The sequence below is a fragment of the Lepus europaeus genome, chromosome 6, assembly GCF_033115175.1.
Source record: "Lepus europaeus isolate LE1 chromosome 6, mLepTim1.pri, whole genome shotgun sequence".
In the NCBI taxonomy this organism is placed as follows: domain Eukaryota; kingdom Metazoa; phylum Chordata; class Mammalia; order Lagomorpha; family Leporidae; genus Lepus; species Lepus europaeus.
The window spans coordinates 9,982,203-10,000,041 of NC_084832.1; the positions used below are offsets into that span (position 1 = coordinate 9,982,203).

General features: G+C 44.8%; 2 protein-coding genes across 5 annotated transcripts in view; one reads left to right on the forward strand and one right to left on the reverse strand.

The window, feature by feature from the left end:
• The window catches only part of BIVM (basic, immunoglobulin-like variable motif containing), a 46,012-nt gene extending 44,188 nt beyond the window's left edge, over positions 1-1,824 (reverse strand). For 2 of the 3 annotated variants that reach the window (XM_062193955.1, XM_062193954.1), the window contains exon 1: positions 1,551-1,823. The gene's annotated coding sequence lies outside the window, so the exon portion shown is untranslated. Of the gene's footprint in view, positions 1-1,550 lie in introns of all 3 variants that reach the window. The other variant, XM_062193957.1, reaches the window with a different exon arrangement.
• Positions 1,825-2,010: 186 nt separating this feature from the next.
• On the forward strand, positions 2,011-16,787 carry POGLUT2 (protein O-glucosyltransferase 2). 2 transcript variants are annotated; one of them, XM_062193958.1, is made up of 11 exons: positions 2,011-2,327; positions 3,410-3,615; positions 7,385-7,590; positions 8,306-8,383; positions 9,842-10,014; positions 10,138-10,375; positions 12,198-12,407; positions 13,090-13,179; positions 14,488-14,595; positions 14,681-14,828; positions 16,554-16,787. In XM_062193958.1, the coding sequence occupies exons 1-10, from the start codon at positions 2,146-2,148 to the stop codon at positions 14,780-14,782; spliced, it is 1,593 nt and encodes a 530-aa protein (XP_062049942.1). In that variant the 5' UTR covers positions 2,011-2,145; the 3' UTR covers positions 14,783-14,828; positions 16,554-16,787. The 2 variants fall into 2 exon arrangements, with proteins under 2 accessions (XP_062049942.1, XP_062049943.1); XM_062193959.1 differs by lacking the exon at positions 14,681-14,828 and having other exon boundaries at positions 2,013-2,327.
• The last annotated feature ends 1,052 nt before the right edge of the window (positions 16,788-17,839 follow it).

A 17,839-nucleotide genomic window follows, 5' to 3' on the forward strand; every position in this document is an offset into this window, starting at 1 on the left:
GCTGCCTCATCCCACTCCCCCTTCCTCCCTCCACACTGACTACTTGTCGGTTCTCTGAATGCAGTGCCTCCCACCCACCCTCCTCGGCTTAGTTAATTCCCATTCATCTTTCAAACGTCTGCTCAACTAGCACTTTCTAGAGGAAGCTCATTTCACTCTCCAAACTAGGCCAGGTACCCTGTATGCACTTGGTACCTTTCTTGCACAGGTCTCACCACGGTGTAACTTCCACGTCTGTGTGAGCGTTTATGATCGACGTCAGCCCTTCTGACTACAGAATCCCCATTTGTGAGAGCCTCAGTCAACAAATACTTTTACAGCGATCACATGGCGCCAAGCATTACGGTCAACCCTCATTCTGATGGACTGAGATCCCCCTTATCCATGTAAGTGAGGCACTGCTGTATGAAGAGTCACTAATAAGAACAAGTGCCGGCTTAACTGAATGGTTTATTCATAAAGCCACATTGCAAGTAACAAAAGTATTAATTATCGGCAAAGCCAATTTTGAGAAAATGCAATTTTTAAAGGCCGCGGAAGCAGCGATTTTTAAAAGCCACAGCAACAAACTGGGCTGCAAAATAAGCATTCCCTTGGCAAAACCGGTATTCACCGTCCAGATCCTGTCCTTTGCACATTATATATTGGAAGCCTGCATTCTTTAGTGTGGAGTTCTCCGGAGAACTAAACATCTTTGGAAGTCCCCAGCAAAGCCTTCAATGAGACCTATGCTCTGTGACTTACTCAGGGCACAATACGGGCCTAGGGGCGAAGAGTCCAGCCGGGCCTCCCTCCTTCCCCGACGCCCGCCAGGCCCCCTCCCCTGCTTCACACCGGACCCCTCCCCAGGGCAGAGGCCGCCGGCTTAGGAAAGGATACCGGGACGCGACGCCCGCCTCCAGCCCAGGCTCCGGGGGAGGCCGGCCGAGGTCCGAGCGCCGGCTCCGCGGCCAGGCTAGGTGGTCGCCGAGGCGGAGGCGGGGGCGACATCGTGCAGGCCGCTGCCCGCCGCTTGGAGTGCGTGTGTGCGGGGGCGGCGCGGGCGGAGAGGCAGGCGCCCGGTTGCGCCCCCAGACCGTGGGCCTCCCCGCCCGAGCGCCCCGCGCACCTCGCCAGGGCCTGGGGTCTCCAGTCCCCCGCGCGGGCCTCGGATCGCGGGCGCCCCTGGGCTCTCCTGCCCCGCTCCCGGCCGGAAGACTGGGGTCGCCGCGAGGCGGAGCGCCGGAGGCTCCCCGCGGCCGGTGGGGCGCACAGCGGAGACCGCTCGATGCTGCTGGACTCCCAGGCCCCGCCGCACGTGGCGTGGAGACGGGGCCGGGGGTATCCCCTGGGCACTTCCAAGCCGAGCTTTGTTCGCCAAGGCACCCGCCCCTCTCCGCCTGGTGCTGCTCCTCCACCCCCTTGCGCCCCGGGAAGGTGGGCACCCAGGCAGAGGCTCCCACTAGGACGCCGACAGGCCTCGGAAAGGCGGCAGCTGCGTCCACAGCACCAAGGGCAGCGGGCCCGGGCCGTGCGCCCGCCCCGGGTACCTCGGGCCTGCGGCTCCGCACCTGGCTCACGGCTTCCAGCGCGTCGCCCGCGCCTCCGGCTGCCCTGGGGCTGGCGTCGCTGGTCCCATGGGAGCGCGCGGGGTCCGCGCCCTGGTCTGCGGTGCCCGGCGACGGGTGGTCGGGCAGCATGGGCGACACCTGCCCCGGCTCGCGTTTTATCCCTGCCTTCGGCACGTGCGACCAAAAAGACCCCGCAGCGCAGCGGAGCCTGCAGGGCCGCGCGCCCCTCCACCGAGCATCGGCGCGATGCCTCTGTTCCCCGCGCGCGGGGGCCCGAAAAGTCAACCCACGGAAAACTACACATCCCAGGGAGCAGGCGCGGCGCGGACGCACGGCGCCACCCACCCGGCGCAGGCCTTGCTCAGCGCGGGCCAATCGCCTCGCCTGGTACCCGGGCTGCAACCCGACACGGCCTCGCCCCCGAGCGATGCCCCGGGGCGGCCGCGGACCCAGCCTGTCCGCCCTGGTCCCGGGCAAGTGGAGCCGCGCGGTGCTCGGCCGAGCGACGGGCGTCCCCCCCCTGGCCACGCGGGCGCTGCGGCCCTGACTCGCGCGTCGTTCACCCGTGGGTCCTCCTCGAGAGTCCGTCTTGTAAATGTTCAGCATTTGGCTGCTTCCCTGCTGCTTTCTGGGGACGCTGCCCGCGCTGGCCGAGAGCGGCGCAGAGAGGCGACTGAGCCCGGACCAGAGCCGAGTATGGGGGCCCGGGCTAAAGGCAGAGGTCGTTCTTCCCGCCCGCTATTTCTACATCCAGGCGGTGGACGCGTCAGGGAACCCGTAAGTAGAGACGCGGCCCCCTGACCTTTCGGATCGCGGCGGAGGCCGACTCTGCCTTCGCGTTTCGTCTGCCCCAGAGCTCCTTCCCGCCCCGCGGTTTGCGTTCCGGCACCTTGGGCCGCTGCGCACGGCTGGTCTGCCCGTCCCGGTCCACTACGGATTCTAGCAGTCGTTCGTATCCGGCGTGCCGCCGTAGATAATCAGCTCTTCTAGCCATTGGAGTGGGGCTGAAGGCAAGACAAAGCCCCTCCAGCTGGCTGGAATGACGCTCTCCAGCTGCTGCTCCGTTATAAGGAGCTTAAGGCCAGGAGTTGGAGACTCGGTCGGTTTCACGTGTCCCTCAGTTTTCAGGTGGACATCCACAAAAGGAACTTCTGTTTAAAACTTGGAAGGAAAGTATCTGTCTCCTGTGTGATCACACCACACATGGATCCCATCCTAACCACTTCAATGTATTGATTGTACCTAAACTTACTTTTATAATTCACCGGCTCTGAAATGATTGCCATGACTGGTGGATGCTGACCGTGTATAGGGAAAACCTCTTGGGAATGAAATGTTTTCCAAAGCGAAGAAAAAGATTTTGTTGTACAACATGTTGGAAAAACTAAATGCCCTCTTAAAGAGCATGAGCACTGGAAAAGTGTTTTGACACATTGTCAGCACGGGGATAGAAGCATTTCCGCCTTTGTTTTTGCCCCTGACAGAGCATGACTTATACTGTCGTCTTGAAGAATCATTAAGGGAGATTTTTTTCAAAGTAAGATCGTCTTTGGAAGCACCATGTGATTAGAGATTTCCAGATGTGGTGGGCATGAGATAAATAGGAATTTAATGAGAATGCTTTTATCCAGAGAATACATCAGCATGGGTCGTGCTGACAGACATTAGTTTTCTGAAAATATTCCCTTACGGTTGTCTAGTGAAACTGTAGCATCTCGATTCATCATATTCATTCTGGAGCTACAAGCCTGGGAGCGGCAGCTAGTGTATGTGAGCGGGAGAGTGTGGAGGAGAGCAGAGGTTTACAGACTGAAGAGCGTGCTGATAATCGTTGTATCTTGTCGCTTTGCCCATCACAGCTTTACCTCTTCTCCAGGTGAAAAGGTCTTCCAGGTGAAGATCTCCGCACCGGATGAGCAGGTCACCAGAGTTGGAGTCCAGGTTTTAGACAGGAAGGATGGGTCCTTCATAGTGAGATACAGGATGTACGCAAGCTACAGGAATCTGAAGATCGAAGTTAAATTCCAAGGTCAACATGTGGCGCAATCTCCATATATCTTAAAAGGTAATTGGGAACATAATTTTATAACAACTGTATTTCAATAAGATGAGATGTTATTCTCTCAGCAAAAACAACTTCACTGTGTTTCACTGAAAGAAAAAAGGTGTTTCCTTCTTAAAAACCAAATAGGAGTTCTAGTGAAAAAGAGACAAATTAGAACTGAAATTATAATTCATTAAAGAACAAGGAATATATGAGTGTCCCTCAGAAAGGTTCTGGAAAACTGGAATTAAAAGATAAGTTTATTTTGGAGCAAAAAAAAATTTATATCCATGCAAAGGTTTTCATAATCCACCATTTTCTACGAACTTTGGAAGACTCCTCATGTTTATAGAGTATTCACTCTTTGGGGATACAACATCAGCAAGAATAATCAAGCTGTGTATTGAGTCATTTATGACAGCTTAGTGTTACTGAAATTTGGCAGCTCACTTCAGGAAGAGATCGCTGGAAGCTAGGGAAGCGGCTAGGGAGCTGGGGGTGTTGACTGCTTTTTGACTTTGTTCATTTTTCCAGAGAAATTCTCTGATGGTTTCTTTTTTTTTTTTTTTTAAACTTTTATTTAATGAATATAAATTTCCAAAGTACAGCTTATGGATTACAATGGCTCCCCCGCCCCATAACTTCCCTCCCACCCCCAACCCTCCCCTTTCCCATTCCTTCTCCCCTTCCATTCACATCAAGATTCATTTTCAATTCTCTTTATATACAGAAGATTAGTTTAGTATATATTAGGTAAAGATTTCAACAGTTTGCCCTCACATAGCAACACAAAGTGAAAAATACTGTTGGAGTACTAGTTATAGCATTAAATCACAATGTACAGCACATTAAGGACAGAGATCCTACATGATTTTTTTAAAAAATTGATTAATTTTCTATGCAATTACTGATGGTTTCTTATATAGGATGAGGGTCTAAAATCATCTCCTTATCTCTGATTGGAGAGCAGACCCCAAACAGTGGGAAGCAGTCTATATATAACAGTAGGAATTGTGCTTCCTCCCTTTCAACCCCAAGAAAAGAAAGGTAGAAAGTTTTAAAGGTGTCTGGAGTCCTTTTCCACATTTCGCCAGGAACACATGATGCAATATAATCTGCTAAACTTGACAAAGATTCTTGCGTTGTCTCCTACTGCTTGGGTCAGAAGGGAATCCCAGTAATTACAGAAAGGAATGACAATGAAAATCTCAGTTCAAAGCTGCTAAGTATGTTAGCATTACTTCTACAAATGTTCAAATTAATTCATTATAATAATAAGGAAATGGACTAGTTTGAGCCTTTGCTTATTTATCATTTGTTTAAAAAAAATGTATAGTATAGGGCCGATGTTTGGTGGTGCAGTTTCAAAGCTGGAGTGCTAGATTTGAGTCCCTGCTGTGCTTGTAAGGCAGGTCCTGCTAATGCCCATGCTGGGAGTCAGCAGGTGATGGTTCCTGGCAGCTGGCTTCAGCCTGACCCAGTCCTGGCTGTTGCAGGCATTTGGAGAATGAACCAGCAGATGGAAGATCTCTCTCTCTTTCTCTCTCTGTCTCTCTCTCTCTCTCTCTCTCTCTCTCTAATATCCTATCTCTCAAATGAATAAAAATAAAGTACAAAAAGGTACATACTGGGAAGGATGTTTAGCCTATTGGTTAAGACACTCATGTACCATGTCAGAGTGCCTGGGTTCGGTACCCAGCTCTGGCACCTGACTCCAGGTTCCTGCTAATGCAGACCCCAGGAGGCAGCAGGTGATGGCTCAGTGGTTGGGTTCCTGCCACTCTCAAGGGAGACTTGGATTGGATTCCAGGATCCAGGCTTCAGCCCTGACCTAGCTCTAACCATGGCAGGCATTTGAGGAGTGAACCACCGATGGCAGAGCTCGTGCTTCCTATCTCTCCCTCTCCCACACAAAATAAATAGATAAGTAAATGTTTCATACTTTTTTAAAAAAGCATAGTAATAGTTCATTTTTGTGTGCTTACTTTTGTTGTTATTGATGATGATGTAACCATTGAGAAAAGTACCTTAGACATTTTGAGAACATGTTTTTATTATGTGCCATTGAAATAATAATCCTATCCCTTTTGTCTTTCATTAAAATAGATGTACTTCTCTGAAACTCTTCTACCAATATTTGTTTATTCTTAAGTATACAAAACATTAAGATCATGTGCTGTAGTGTCCACTGTAGAGCATAAATTAGTATCCATTGACTTTGAACTCATACAAATACACCTGATTATGGAAATAACACATGAGTTCATGTGAAGAATTATTAGAATAGAAGGCAGAGTTACTTGCTATGCTCCAATGTAAAAAAAGGTACTTCCTTTGAATTTTTTTTTTCATTTATTAAACTTTTATTTAATGAATATAAATTTCCAAAGTACAGCTTATGGGTTACAATGGCTTCCCCCCTCCCATAACTTCCCTCCCACCCGCAACCCTCCCCTTTCCCACTCCCTCTCCCCTTCCATTCACTTCAAGATTCATTTTCAATTCTCTTTATATACACAAGATCGGTTTAGTATATATTAGGTAAAGATTTCAACAGTTTGCCCCCATATAGCAACACAAAGTGAAAAAAATACTGTTGGAGTACTAGTTATAGCATTAAATAACAGTGTACAGCACATTAAAGACAGAGATCCTACATAATATTTTTTTTAAAAAATTAATTAATTTTCTTTGCCATTTCCAATTTAACACCAGGTTTTTTTTTTTTTTCATTTCCAATTATCTTTATATACAGAAGATCGATTCAGTATATAATTAGTAAAGATCTCATCAGTTTGTACCCACACAGAAACACAAAGTATAAAAATACTGTTTCAGTACTAGTTATAGCATCACTGCACATTAGACAACACATTAAGGACAGATCCCACATGGGATATAAGTACACAGTGACTCCTGTTGCTGACTTAACAATTTGACACTCCTGTTCATGGCGTCAGTAATCTCCCTAGGCTCTAGTCATGAGTTGCCAGGGCTATGAAATTTTTTTTTTTTTTAACAGAGTGGACAGTGAGAGAGAGAGACAGAGAGAAAGGTCTTCCTTTGCCGTTGGTTCATCTTCCAATGGCCACTGCGGCCGGCGGGCTGCAACCGGTGCACTGCACTGATCTGAAGCCAGGAGCCAGGTGCTTCTCCTGGTCTCCCATGCAGGTGCAGGGTCCAAGGACTTGGGCCACCCTCCACTGCACTCCTGGGCCACAGCAGAGAGCTGGACTGGAAGAGGGGCAACCGGGACAGAATCCGGTGCCCCGACCAGGACTAGAACCCGGTGTGCCGGTGCCACAGGCGGAGGATTAGCCTATTGAGCCGTGGCACTGGCCTGAAATAGTTTTTCAACTACAGTACCCTTCCTATCTAGGCAGAATTCACAAGCCATATGAATATTTGTTAATAAACTGATGAGTGACAATTTAAAAAAAAATTACATATTTATTTGAAAGGCACAGTAACAGAGGGAGAGACAGAGATCTCCAGTTCACTGGTTCACTCCCCCAGTGGCAGCCACAGCCAGGGTTGGACCACACCAGGCCAAAGCCAGGAGCATGGTTCTCCATCCAGATCTCCCACCTGGTGGGCATACTTGGGTCATTGTCTGCTGCCTTCCCAGTCACATTGGGAGGAAACTGGATCAGAAGCGGAACAGCCAGGACTCAAACCAGCACTCCTGCAATGGGATGCCAGGCGGTTTAACTCAGTGTAGCACACCAGCAGCCCTCTGAGTGAAATTCTTACTGTGTAGGAATTCTTACTTTTTTGTTTGTACATATAGGACCGGTTTACCATGAGAACTGTGACTGTCCTCTGGAAGACAGTGCAGCCTGGCTCCGGGAGATGAACTGCCCCGCAGCCATACCTCAGATCCAGAAGGATCTGGCACATTTTCCTGCGGTAGACCCAGAGAAGATTGCAGCAGAAATCCCAAAAAGATTCGGTCAGAGGCAGAGCTTGTGTCACTACACCTTAAAGGATAATAAGGTACAACAGATTGAAGTGGTCTGGTCTGAGTGCGTTGCTGAATTTGTTTTTCCAGTTGGCTACAATTAGCGAATGCTTTCATTAAACTCATTCTAACGAGGATCATTGTGACAAGCTTCTTCTTTTTTTTTTTTTTTTTTTTTTAAGAAAATGGTAGAAGAACTTGCTTTATTGGATATTTGCATTTACTATATGTTCATTTTTTAAATTTTTTTATTTTTTATTTCATAAATGTGAATTTACAAAGTGCAACTTTTGTATTGTTGTGGCTTCCCCCCCAACCTCCCTCCCTCCCGTGGCCCTCCCCTCTCCCTCTCCCATCCCGCCCTTTATCGAGTTTCATTTTCAATTACCTTCATCTAAAGATCAACTTAGTATATACTAAGCAAGGATTTCAATAGGCTGCATTCACACAACCGCACAAGGTATAGGGGGGTATTGTTCCACTAGTAGTGTTTTTAAGTTTCATAGTAAAACACATTAAGGACAGAGATCCTACGTGGGGAGCCTGTACCCAGTGACTCCCGTTGTTGATCTAACAATTGGCACTCTTATTTATGATGTCAGCAATCACCCAAGACTCTTGCTATGAGCTGTCTAGGCTATGGAAGTCCCTTGAGTTCACCGACTCTGAACTTGTTTAGTGACAAGCTTTTCCTTCGTGAAGTCTGCCAGTACTTTTGACTAACAGAGTGAGTGTCCAATTCTCTTTTAGGTTTACATCAAGACTCACGGTGAACATGTAGGTTTCAGAATTTTCATGGATGCCATACTGCTTTCTCTAACTAGAAAGGTAAATCTGTATTTTATCTTTAGATGTGATAGATAATTTCAGCCTGAGTTTTACGGTGTAATTTTTCAAAATAAAAACATCATGGCCGCTCTAGTCCTAGACGCTTTAATAATATGATTCTGAAGTAATGTAGGATGCCTGTATCAGTTTCCAAAGACTGGTGCAACAAAGCACCATGAACTGGGTGGGTCATAACCATGGCAGTGTGTGTCTGCACAGTTCTGGAAGCCAGAAGTCAAAACCAAGGTGTCAGCAGGGTCACACACCCACGGAGACCTGGCTGACATCCTTCCCTGCCGCTCCCTAGCCTGTGGTGGTGGCCGTGGTCTGTGGTGCTCCTGGCTTGCAGCTGCCTCACTCTGGCTTCTGCCTGTGACATCGCATGGCTTTCTCCCTGAATGTCTGAGTCCCTCTCCTCTCCCTCCTCCAGTATGACATCCTGTTAGCTAACAACACCTCAAGGACGTGATTTCCAAATAAGGTCACTCTGAGATACTGGAGTTTCGGACTTAAGCATATCTTTTTCTGGGACCCAATTCAACCCCATAGCAATACCATATAGAGGAAGGAAAATGCCGTATAATAAAATTACTTTCCTACTAACCCTACTTTGATGCCAAAGAAAATTTACCTGATACTGAATTCTGACATACTGTGTGTAGGATCCTAGTAGAAAATGTAGACAGTGATATAAAAATGGCTGATAGGAAAAATCACACTCATATTTTTACCAATTGTACATTTATTTATAGCCTATGATAGGATTTCTTTATTAATCTTTGTGTGTAGTTGATTGAATTACTCATGGAAAACCTTAGTGTTTTTCTTTTCTAGATTACAAAACATTTGTAGTCACTTAACTCTGAATGTGGACGATTACATAGCATCAGTATTAAGCTTCCTTCGAGCTAACACATTAGAGTACTAGCAGATTTTTCTTGCTCATCTGTGTCAATCCATGGAAAAATAAAAATGTTCTTCAGGACTCCCAGTTTCTCAAACTGACCAGCAAGCCCTTGTCTCTTGTTTTACCAACACTCTGAGCATGTTCCGTGGCTAAATGAAGCAGGACCTTTGAACATGCCCGCGCTATTTGTCAGAAGAGACAGTGTGGAGGTTACTATGCGGACCTGGTTTTTCAAATTCTTTCCCAGTGTTTCTCTTTCCCTCTTTAATCATAGAGTCTCTGGGTGGTCTGAGAACATAGATCACCTTTGCTATCTCATCCCTTTTGTGGTAAACGCTGTTGTCCAGTTTGGATACCATAGAACGGAAACCTAGAATGCTTATAAATATCACCATATCTGCAAAGTTACCCATTATTCAAATCATGGTAATTATTACTGCCTGAAGCTTGTAAGGTTGGCCCCCTCATTTGGTGCAATTTCTAATTTTAATTGATAAATGTAAAAATTATCCAATGTAAAAAATATGAACACACTATTTTCTTCTTCCTAGGTGAAGATGCCAGATGTGGAGTTTTTTGTTAATTTGGGAGACTGGCCTTTGGAAAAAAAGAAATCCAATTCAAACATCCATCCAATCTTTTCCTGGTGTGGCTCCATGGATTCCAAGGATATCGTGATGCCTACCTACGATTTGACTGACTCTGTCCTAGAAACCATGGGCCGGTGAGAGATGGGTCAGGGTTGACCCAGAGCCTGGATTTTCTTTCTTTTGTGAATTATTTTCCAATGACCTTTGTGGTGTGACCATTTGGGAAGAAATTCTCTTGCACTGTCTTATCTTTCTAGAGTGAGTTTGGATATGATGTCTGTGCAAGCAAACACAGGTCCCCCCTGGGAAAGTAAAAACTCCACTGCCGTCTGGAGAGGTCGAGATAGCCGCAAAGAGAGGCTGGAGCTGGTTAAACTCAGTAGAAAACACCCAGAACTCATCGATGCTGCCTTCACCAACTTTTTCTTCTTTAAACACGATGAAAGCCTGTATGGTCCCATTGTGAAGCACATTTCATTCTTTGATTTCTTCAAGGTGAGAAATGACCAACCATTTCTGTTTTGCCAGTGCATGTGTGAATCATGCTTTGGAGGGAGGGACCAACTCTGCCGCGGACCGGCTCTCGCGGAGACACAGACCGAGGGAGAACAAGGGCGAAGGCTCTAGGAGAATCAGGAATCGGCGGGGAAATGACAGACAGACACACACGTTATGAGTATGCTGCTGCGATTTATTATAGTAAGGCTTGGGTTTATATAGTAAAGAGGACAATGCTATAGGCAAATGTTAAACTTTTATCACAAAGGTTGACAAAATGAGTTAAAGCTTAGTGGAACAATGATGTCATATGAGTGGTTTTATGAGGAACATAGTGGGGGCATTATGGTTAATGTTTTTAGACAATTTACTGAGAATGAGAATTGACCTTTGGGTTAATGGGTAATTTTGTTTTATGAACTGTTTGGGGGAATTACTGCCCAAAGTTTTGCTTGCCCAAAGTTTTGCTTGCCCTTTAGATACTTGGAGATAACTTCTGAGCATTCTTAACATTTCTCTGTCACTATAATGGGAACCTAATGATATGTTTTGACTTGCATTCCTGGCTTTCTCGTAAATAGTTTTAGTAAACGGAGAGGTAAAGATTGTTTGAATTTCTCCATAATCTTATGGGAAACGTTAACTTCTTTTTCTTGATTTTCTTGTTTCTGATAATTGTGAGAGTAAGCAGTAAAGTGTAAACACAGCAGGTAGATAATGCATAATGAGATCATCAACAGAGCAGGGACACAGTGTCCCCAGAGTCAGCAAGGACATGTCTTCGGCTTCCCTCATGTGAGTCGGGGGTCATTACAACCGCGGACTGCACAGGAACCGCCTGAGGCCCCACTCCACAGAGCTCAAACCTCAACCCTGCAGCCTTAGACCCCCAACGCAGCAACATCTTGCTACACGGGTATCACAGCTGTGGGCGTAGCACAACTCCACTTGGGTTGTCCACTTTCCATATTAGAATGCCTGGGTTCAATCCGCCTCCTCTTATCTTCCAGCTTCTTGCTAATGTGGATCATTGGGGACAGTAAGTAATAGCTCAAGTATCTGGGTCCCTACCACCCACATGAGAGATCCAGATATATATCATTTCTTTGAAGGACAGAACGACAGAGTGGGAGAGACAGCGGGAGAGGGAGGTCGTCCATCCACTGGTTTACTCCTCCAATGCCCTCGACAGCTGAGGCTGAGCCAGGCCAAAGCTGGAAGGCAGGAAGTCCATCTGGGTCTCCCATGTGGTGGCAGCTACTCAAGTACTGAGCCATCATTCACTGCCTCCCAGGTGCATTATCAGGAAGCTAGGTTGGAAGCATAGACTATCCAAGACTTGAACCAGCCACTGCAATATAGAATATAGGCATCCCAAGCAGTGGCGTAACTGAGTGTACCACAAAACACCTGCGCCCAGATAAAACCTTGAAAAGAAATATAGCTAACATGACACTGCATGTGTCATCATTGTTACGTGCACATATGCTATCAGTTAACTGGTAGAATAATTACAAAATTACAAATAGATCTATCTTGCCTTATTATAACCTTCGGACAACTGTTTTATTGTTTTGTTTGCTACTTCAATCTTAGATTTTTCTTTGCCCCCTTTCTGAAATTTAGGAGCACATCAAAATAAGCATTTATATAAAAGCATGTAATAAAAACCACTTACTAAGTAATGAAGACAGAGGACAAAACGTCACTAATTTGTAGCTAACAGTGTGAGGATTTATGTATAGAAAGGGTCAGAGGAAAAAAAAAGTGGGAAAAGGGAATGTGATGGAAGTTCGTGTGCTCTGCTATTATTTTGCAGCACAAGTATCAGATAAACATCGATGGCACTGTGGCAGCCTATCGCCTGCCATATCTGCTGGTTGGTGACAGTGTTGTGCTGAAGCAGGACTCCATCTACTATGAACACTTCTACAATGAATTGCAGCCCTGGAAACACTACATTCCAGTCAAAAGCAATCTGAGTGATCTGCTTGAAAAACTTCAGTGGGCCAAAGATCACGATGAAGAGGTAAGGTCAGTCTCCTAGGAGCTTACTTCCATGTGCACCCCAATGTCATGGGTCCATTGGAAATGTCTTATGCCTGGAGAGTGTTCAGGGTGCTGAGGATAGACTTTGACCTGAAAAGGGGAGCTCCTGCCAATCGATAACACAGCTCCTTTGGGGTGAAAACAGCAGGCATTGCATCTTGGATTGGTTGTCCTCTCCATGTGTGAAGCAAAAGCTAAGCCTTGACCCTGATTATGGTTTCTCTTCAGTAAGGTTTCTCTAAGCCTCTAGTAGCAATGTGGAAATTTAGAGAGCCATTCTGGCAGCAGCATGCTGTGGATTTAAATGAATAAGCCTCAAGCTAATTTTCTGCTGAAAATTGCAAAAGCAGTGCTGTAATACAGCTTCATCTTGCATTTAGTTTACGAAGTCACTGCTAAATCTCGATATAGGATTTCTCTGTCCATGAGAGACTTAATTCTAGGAAGTCCAATAAAACTTCTCAAACTTGAAAGTCAAAATTTTCCCTTTGACTTGAACAAACATACTCCCTTAAATGTTGCTTTTACCATGTAAGACTACCTCCAAAAGTATGTTTCCTGCTATTGTTTCACTGTATATAGACTCAGCAGCTCAATTTTCCTTTGTCTGCATGGTAAAAGATATGTTCCATTAAAGGATTTTTATATTGTTGTTCCCATAGGCGAAGAAGATAGCAAAAGCAGGACAAGAATTTGCAAGAAATAATCTCATGGGTGATGACATATTCTGTTATTATTTCAAACTTTTCCAGGTGAGTGTTTTTCATGAAAATGGTCAGATAACTTGTCATTGGTATATTAGGAGCAAATACTAGTTCACTGAACAGTTTCTAAAAGTAATTAATGTAAGGAGATATAGGTACCTCTCTGGATAAATGTCAGGATAGGAGAGCTCTTTTCTCCTCATCCCCATGGATATTGGGGGAAAATGAAGAAGGAATGCAGAAAATGAGCTGTATAAAGTGAATGTACTGGGGGGATTTACTATTTGAATTTCTAAAGACTTACACATTAATTTAGCTAGTACTTAGCGTAAGTACTTGGCCCAGTGCCTAGGCCAGAGTAAGAACGTAATACAGGTTGAGTATCCCTTATCAGACATGCACAGGACCAGAAGTGTTTCAGTTTGGAGTTTTGTGGATTTGGAAATATTTGCACAGACTTTACCAGTCGAACATCGCTAATCCAAAGAAAAAATCTGAAATCCAAAATCTGAAACGCTCCAAAATCCAAAAATTATTGCTGCCATATTGATGCTGTAGAAGTTTTAGATTTCAAAGACTTTGGGTTTGGGTTTTCAGGTTAAGAATGCTCAGCACATGGCCAGCGCCGCGGCTCAATAGGCTAATCCTCCACCTTGTGGCGCCGGCACACCAGGTTCTAGTCCCGGTCAGGGCGCCGGATTCTTTCCCGGTTGCTCCTCTTCCAGTCCAGCTCTCTGCTGTGGCCCAGGAGTGTAGTGGAGGATGGCCCAAGTCCTTGGGCCCTGCACCCGCATGGGAGACCAGGAGAAGCACCTGGCTCCTGGCTTCGGATCAGCGCAGTGCGCTGGCCGCGGCAACCACTGGAGGGTGAACCAAAGTCAAAGGAAGACCTTTCTCTCTGTCTTTCTCTCTCTCTCTCACTGTCCACTCTGCCTGTCAAAAAAAATTAAAAAAAAAAAAAAAAAAAAAGAATGTTCAGCCCATAAATGAAGATGACCACTGAGGTTTGTTTAAGCTGTAGCAGGAAAAGCAGCAGTAATCTTGGTCCTCAGATTCTCAGTCTAGGGAAGAATATGTGCAGAATTATTTTCACTATATGGCAGGGCTGTTAAAAAAATCCAGAAATTATATAAACTCAGGACAGAATAAGGAGAGATCTGTTGAACTGCCAGCCAGTGTTCAAAAGACAGCCACTTCTCAGAAGCCCAGTTGGATATTTAAAGGGAGGATGGAGGACTTTGCATATCACAGTGTGTTACTATAGTAGATCTTGGTCTCAAAAATTCCAGAATGTCTACTTTCATGAATGTACCAAAAGTTTTGTGCAAGGAATGTTTCTGTATTTTTGCTCAACAGGAATATGCCAACTTACTCGTGAGTGAGCCCCAGATCCGAGAGGGCATGAAGAGGGTGGAGCCACAGACCGAGGACGACCTCTTTCCTTGCACATGCCACAGGCAAAAGGTAAGCAGAACTGGCCTTTCCCAGTGTCCGCGCAGGAACTAGTATGAATCCACGTGTGCATTTGTTCCTTGGGTTGTTCAGTCAGACAACAAATACTCGACGCCCTCCTGAAGCCCCCAAGCAATCCATTCTGTCAGAGACGGAAGTGACAGGGCCCAAGAAAGGGTGCTACAGTGCAGTTCAGTGAAGAGACATGGCGGCTCCCTGGCAGATGGAGGGAAGCCTTTTGTAAGGTGAGACTTCAGATTGCATGGCCTTTGAATAGATGCTCAGAGTCTGAAATATGTTTTCCATTCATCACTGAGGCTTTCACCTCCCTGTAGGAAGATTTGGTGAAGTTCTTCATCCCAACATGGAGAGGGAAAAAAAAAATACATACCAATGATTACTCATGTTACCCAGTGATTCATTTAAAAGCAAAATTTTGATACCACTGCATAATGGTTGCATTTTTAAAAGTCAGGCTCACTTATGGACTTAAAAGGTGAAAAGGGACCATACGTTGTGCAGCAAATGCCTTCATTTTACTGTTAGCAAAACTGAGCCCAAAGAACAATTTACTTAAAAATAATCTAGCTAGATTATAGCAACTCATCACATTGTGTGTATGTTTGTATAGGAAAATCTTGAGTGGCCAAGTAGTGTTGTTCTAATTGTAGGTGTTTAAATTGAACCTTAGGTTGTGTGTGGGGTGTGTGTGTGTGTGTATGTATGTATGTATGTATGTGTGTAAAATATTCTGACAACATTATTTTAAGCAACATCATCATGTATTTGAATGGAAAAACACACATTTGTGTTACTATAACCAAAGATGAGATGACAGATTTGGCTTCTATTATATGTACTTACCAAGAAGGCTTAAAAGGATTAAGGTGACTATTGGCTCCAATGAGGTGACAGAACCAACTCATGTGAGTTCATAGTAAGGTATTTTCCACACTGGTTAAGTTTTTGGTAGCTTGAACTCAGCCACTGGACATATTTACATCATTTCAATCAGCACATACTAATTTTGGCTGTTGCTTCTTGAGAACTGGTTTACCACTAATTCATTGGCCCTCGAAGTAGTGGATCATCAGTGTTAACCCCTGTTGGTGCTGCAAGGCCATAAAATCGGTTGCAGCCAATGACAAAACAGGAATTGCCAAATCACAAGGTATTTCCCCCCCTTGCCACATTTGTGATTTGGTATGAGAACACTTCTCATCTGGGCTCCAAGTGAGACTGAGCCTCTTCCCTTCTCCATTCTTATTTAATTGTTTTGTTTGTTTCTTAAGACTTATTTATTGATTTGAAAGGTAGAGTGGCACAAAGAGATCTGTCATCAACTTATTCACTCCACAAAAGCCCACAATAGCCAGGGCTGGACCAGGCAGAAGGTAGGAGGCAGTAGCTCTGTCTGGGTCCCCCACACGGGTGACAGAAACCCAAGTACTTGGGCTGTTATCTGCTGCCTTCCAGGCAGGAAGCTGATCAGAAGCACAGAAGTGCAGACTCCATCCAGACACTTCAGTATGGAATGTGCGTATCTCAAGTGGTGGCTTAACCACTGTACCACACTGCCTGCCCCTAATATTTATCATTATCTGAGTGATTTAGAGTAGGTCCCAAATCAGTATCTTCCATTGATTTCTAGAAGTTACGGACACAATGGTATCTTTGTTTATATCTTGCTCCTTATCTACTCTAGCCTTTCACTGATACTGTGGGTGACACAAAGCCTTTACTGTAATACAGACCCATGGGTGCTGGCTTCCCATCAGTAGCCCTGTGAGATATAAGGTGATTTTACCCTTTGGTGATTCCAGTACTTCCAGATAGTCCTCCTCGCTAAAAACCTCAAGCAAGGATTTGACTTTTTCCATGCTCTCATTTTAAAGAAAAATATTGAATAAATGTAGGTTTTCTTGACTCAGGTGCAACTTGATGGCTCTATTTTTGCTTCTTGATTACAGACCAAAGATGAACTCTGATTTGCAAAATACCTTCCATTCAAGTAATGGTGCTCTGAAGACTTCTTAACTGAAAAGAAGAATGTTTTTTAAGTATTAATTGCACAGACAATGTAAAATCTGCTGTGTGATTATTTGGATCATGAAGATACGTTTCTACCTATTATGCTATGTTCCTATGACTATCACTAAAAGCACATTTTTAGAATTTTGTAATAAAACCACCTTTATTTTAAAGACCTATGTTATGCTAATTGTTAGCTGTGTTTGGACTATGGAGTAGTAGGAAGAGGGAGGCTCTGGGTTTTTGATTTACAGAAGCACAAACTTGGTTAAATGACAAAGCAGTAAACCTCAGTCTCCTTTAAGCCATGGTTATTTTGAATACTTCATGCAAGGCCTGTCATAACGTGGCCTCTGCCTGCATCTGTAGTCAAGTCTCTCACCCTTTCCTAACGTGTAGCCTGAGGTCTAGCGAAACCAGTCCCCTCACAGTTCTGTCAACGCTGGTTTCTTAATCTCCTGTTACACACTTGTCCATTGATCTAGAAGCCATGACCTTCTCCTGTATCAATTTTGGACATTCTCGATACTCATTTTAGGAATCCCCAACACCTCCTTGGAATCTCCCCTTCTGTGTGCTTGTGTCATTGTACTTACCATACCATACTACATCCTGTCCCATTCCATTGCCTTTCCCCCATCCAATTTTAAGCAACTTGACCATAGAGATCATGCTAATCCACTGTGTAGTCCTTTAGGACCCACCATGTAGAGTCCATCAGGGTGCCCACAGCTAGAAAGGGTAATAAATATTAAATGGGTGAATAAATGAATGCACATAAAAGAATTAAAAAGAATTAGACATCCTAACACTAAACCATCTATAATGTCCTACAAATCTCTCACCTGATTTCTCTTACATCCATCTTCTAGTTAAACAATCTTTCATACATTTGTAAATTGTGAAATTTACATACATAAGAATATAAAACAGCAGCAGCTTAAAAATAATCATCAACCATTAACTGCTAACAGGTTCTGTGCTTGACCAAATATTCATCAGGCTCCTGAACTTTCTGCTCACTATCTGTTCACTGCCTTCTGTAATCTAATTTTAGCAAGAGCTGTGCTAAATCAGTTTAACAAAAAGCCCCTGTCTTCCATATCTGGTCAGTCACAATACCTAATCCGATTCCTCATCCTTTACCATCCACAAGGTGATGATTGATTACCCTGGTCTGTGTTTAGCGAGAATGCTGTTAGGTCTATTTAACCAGAATCTCTCT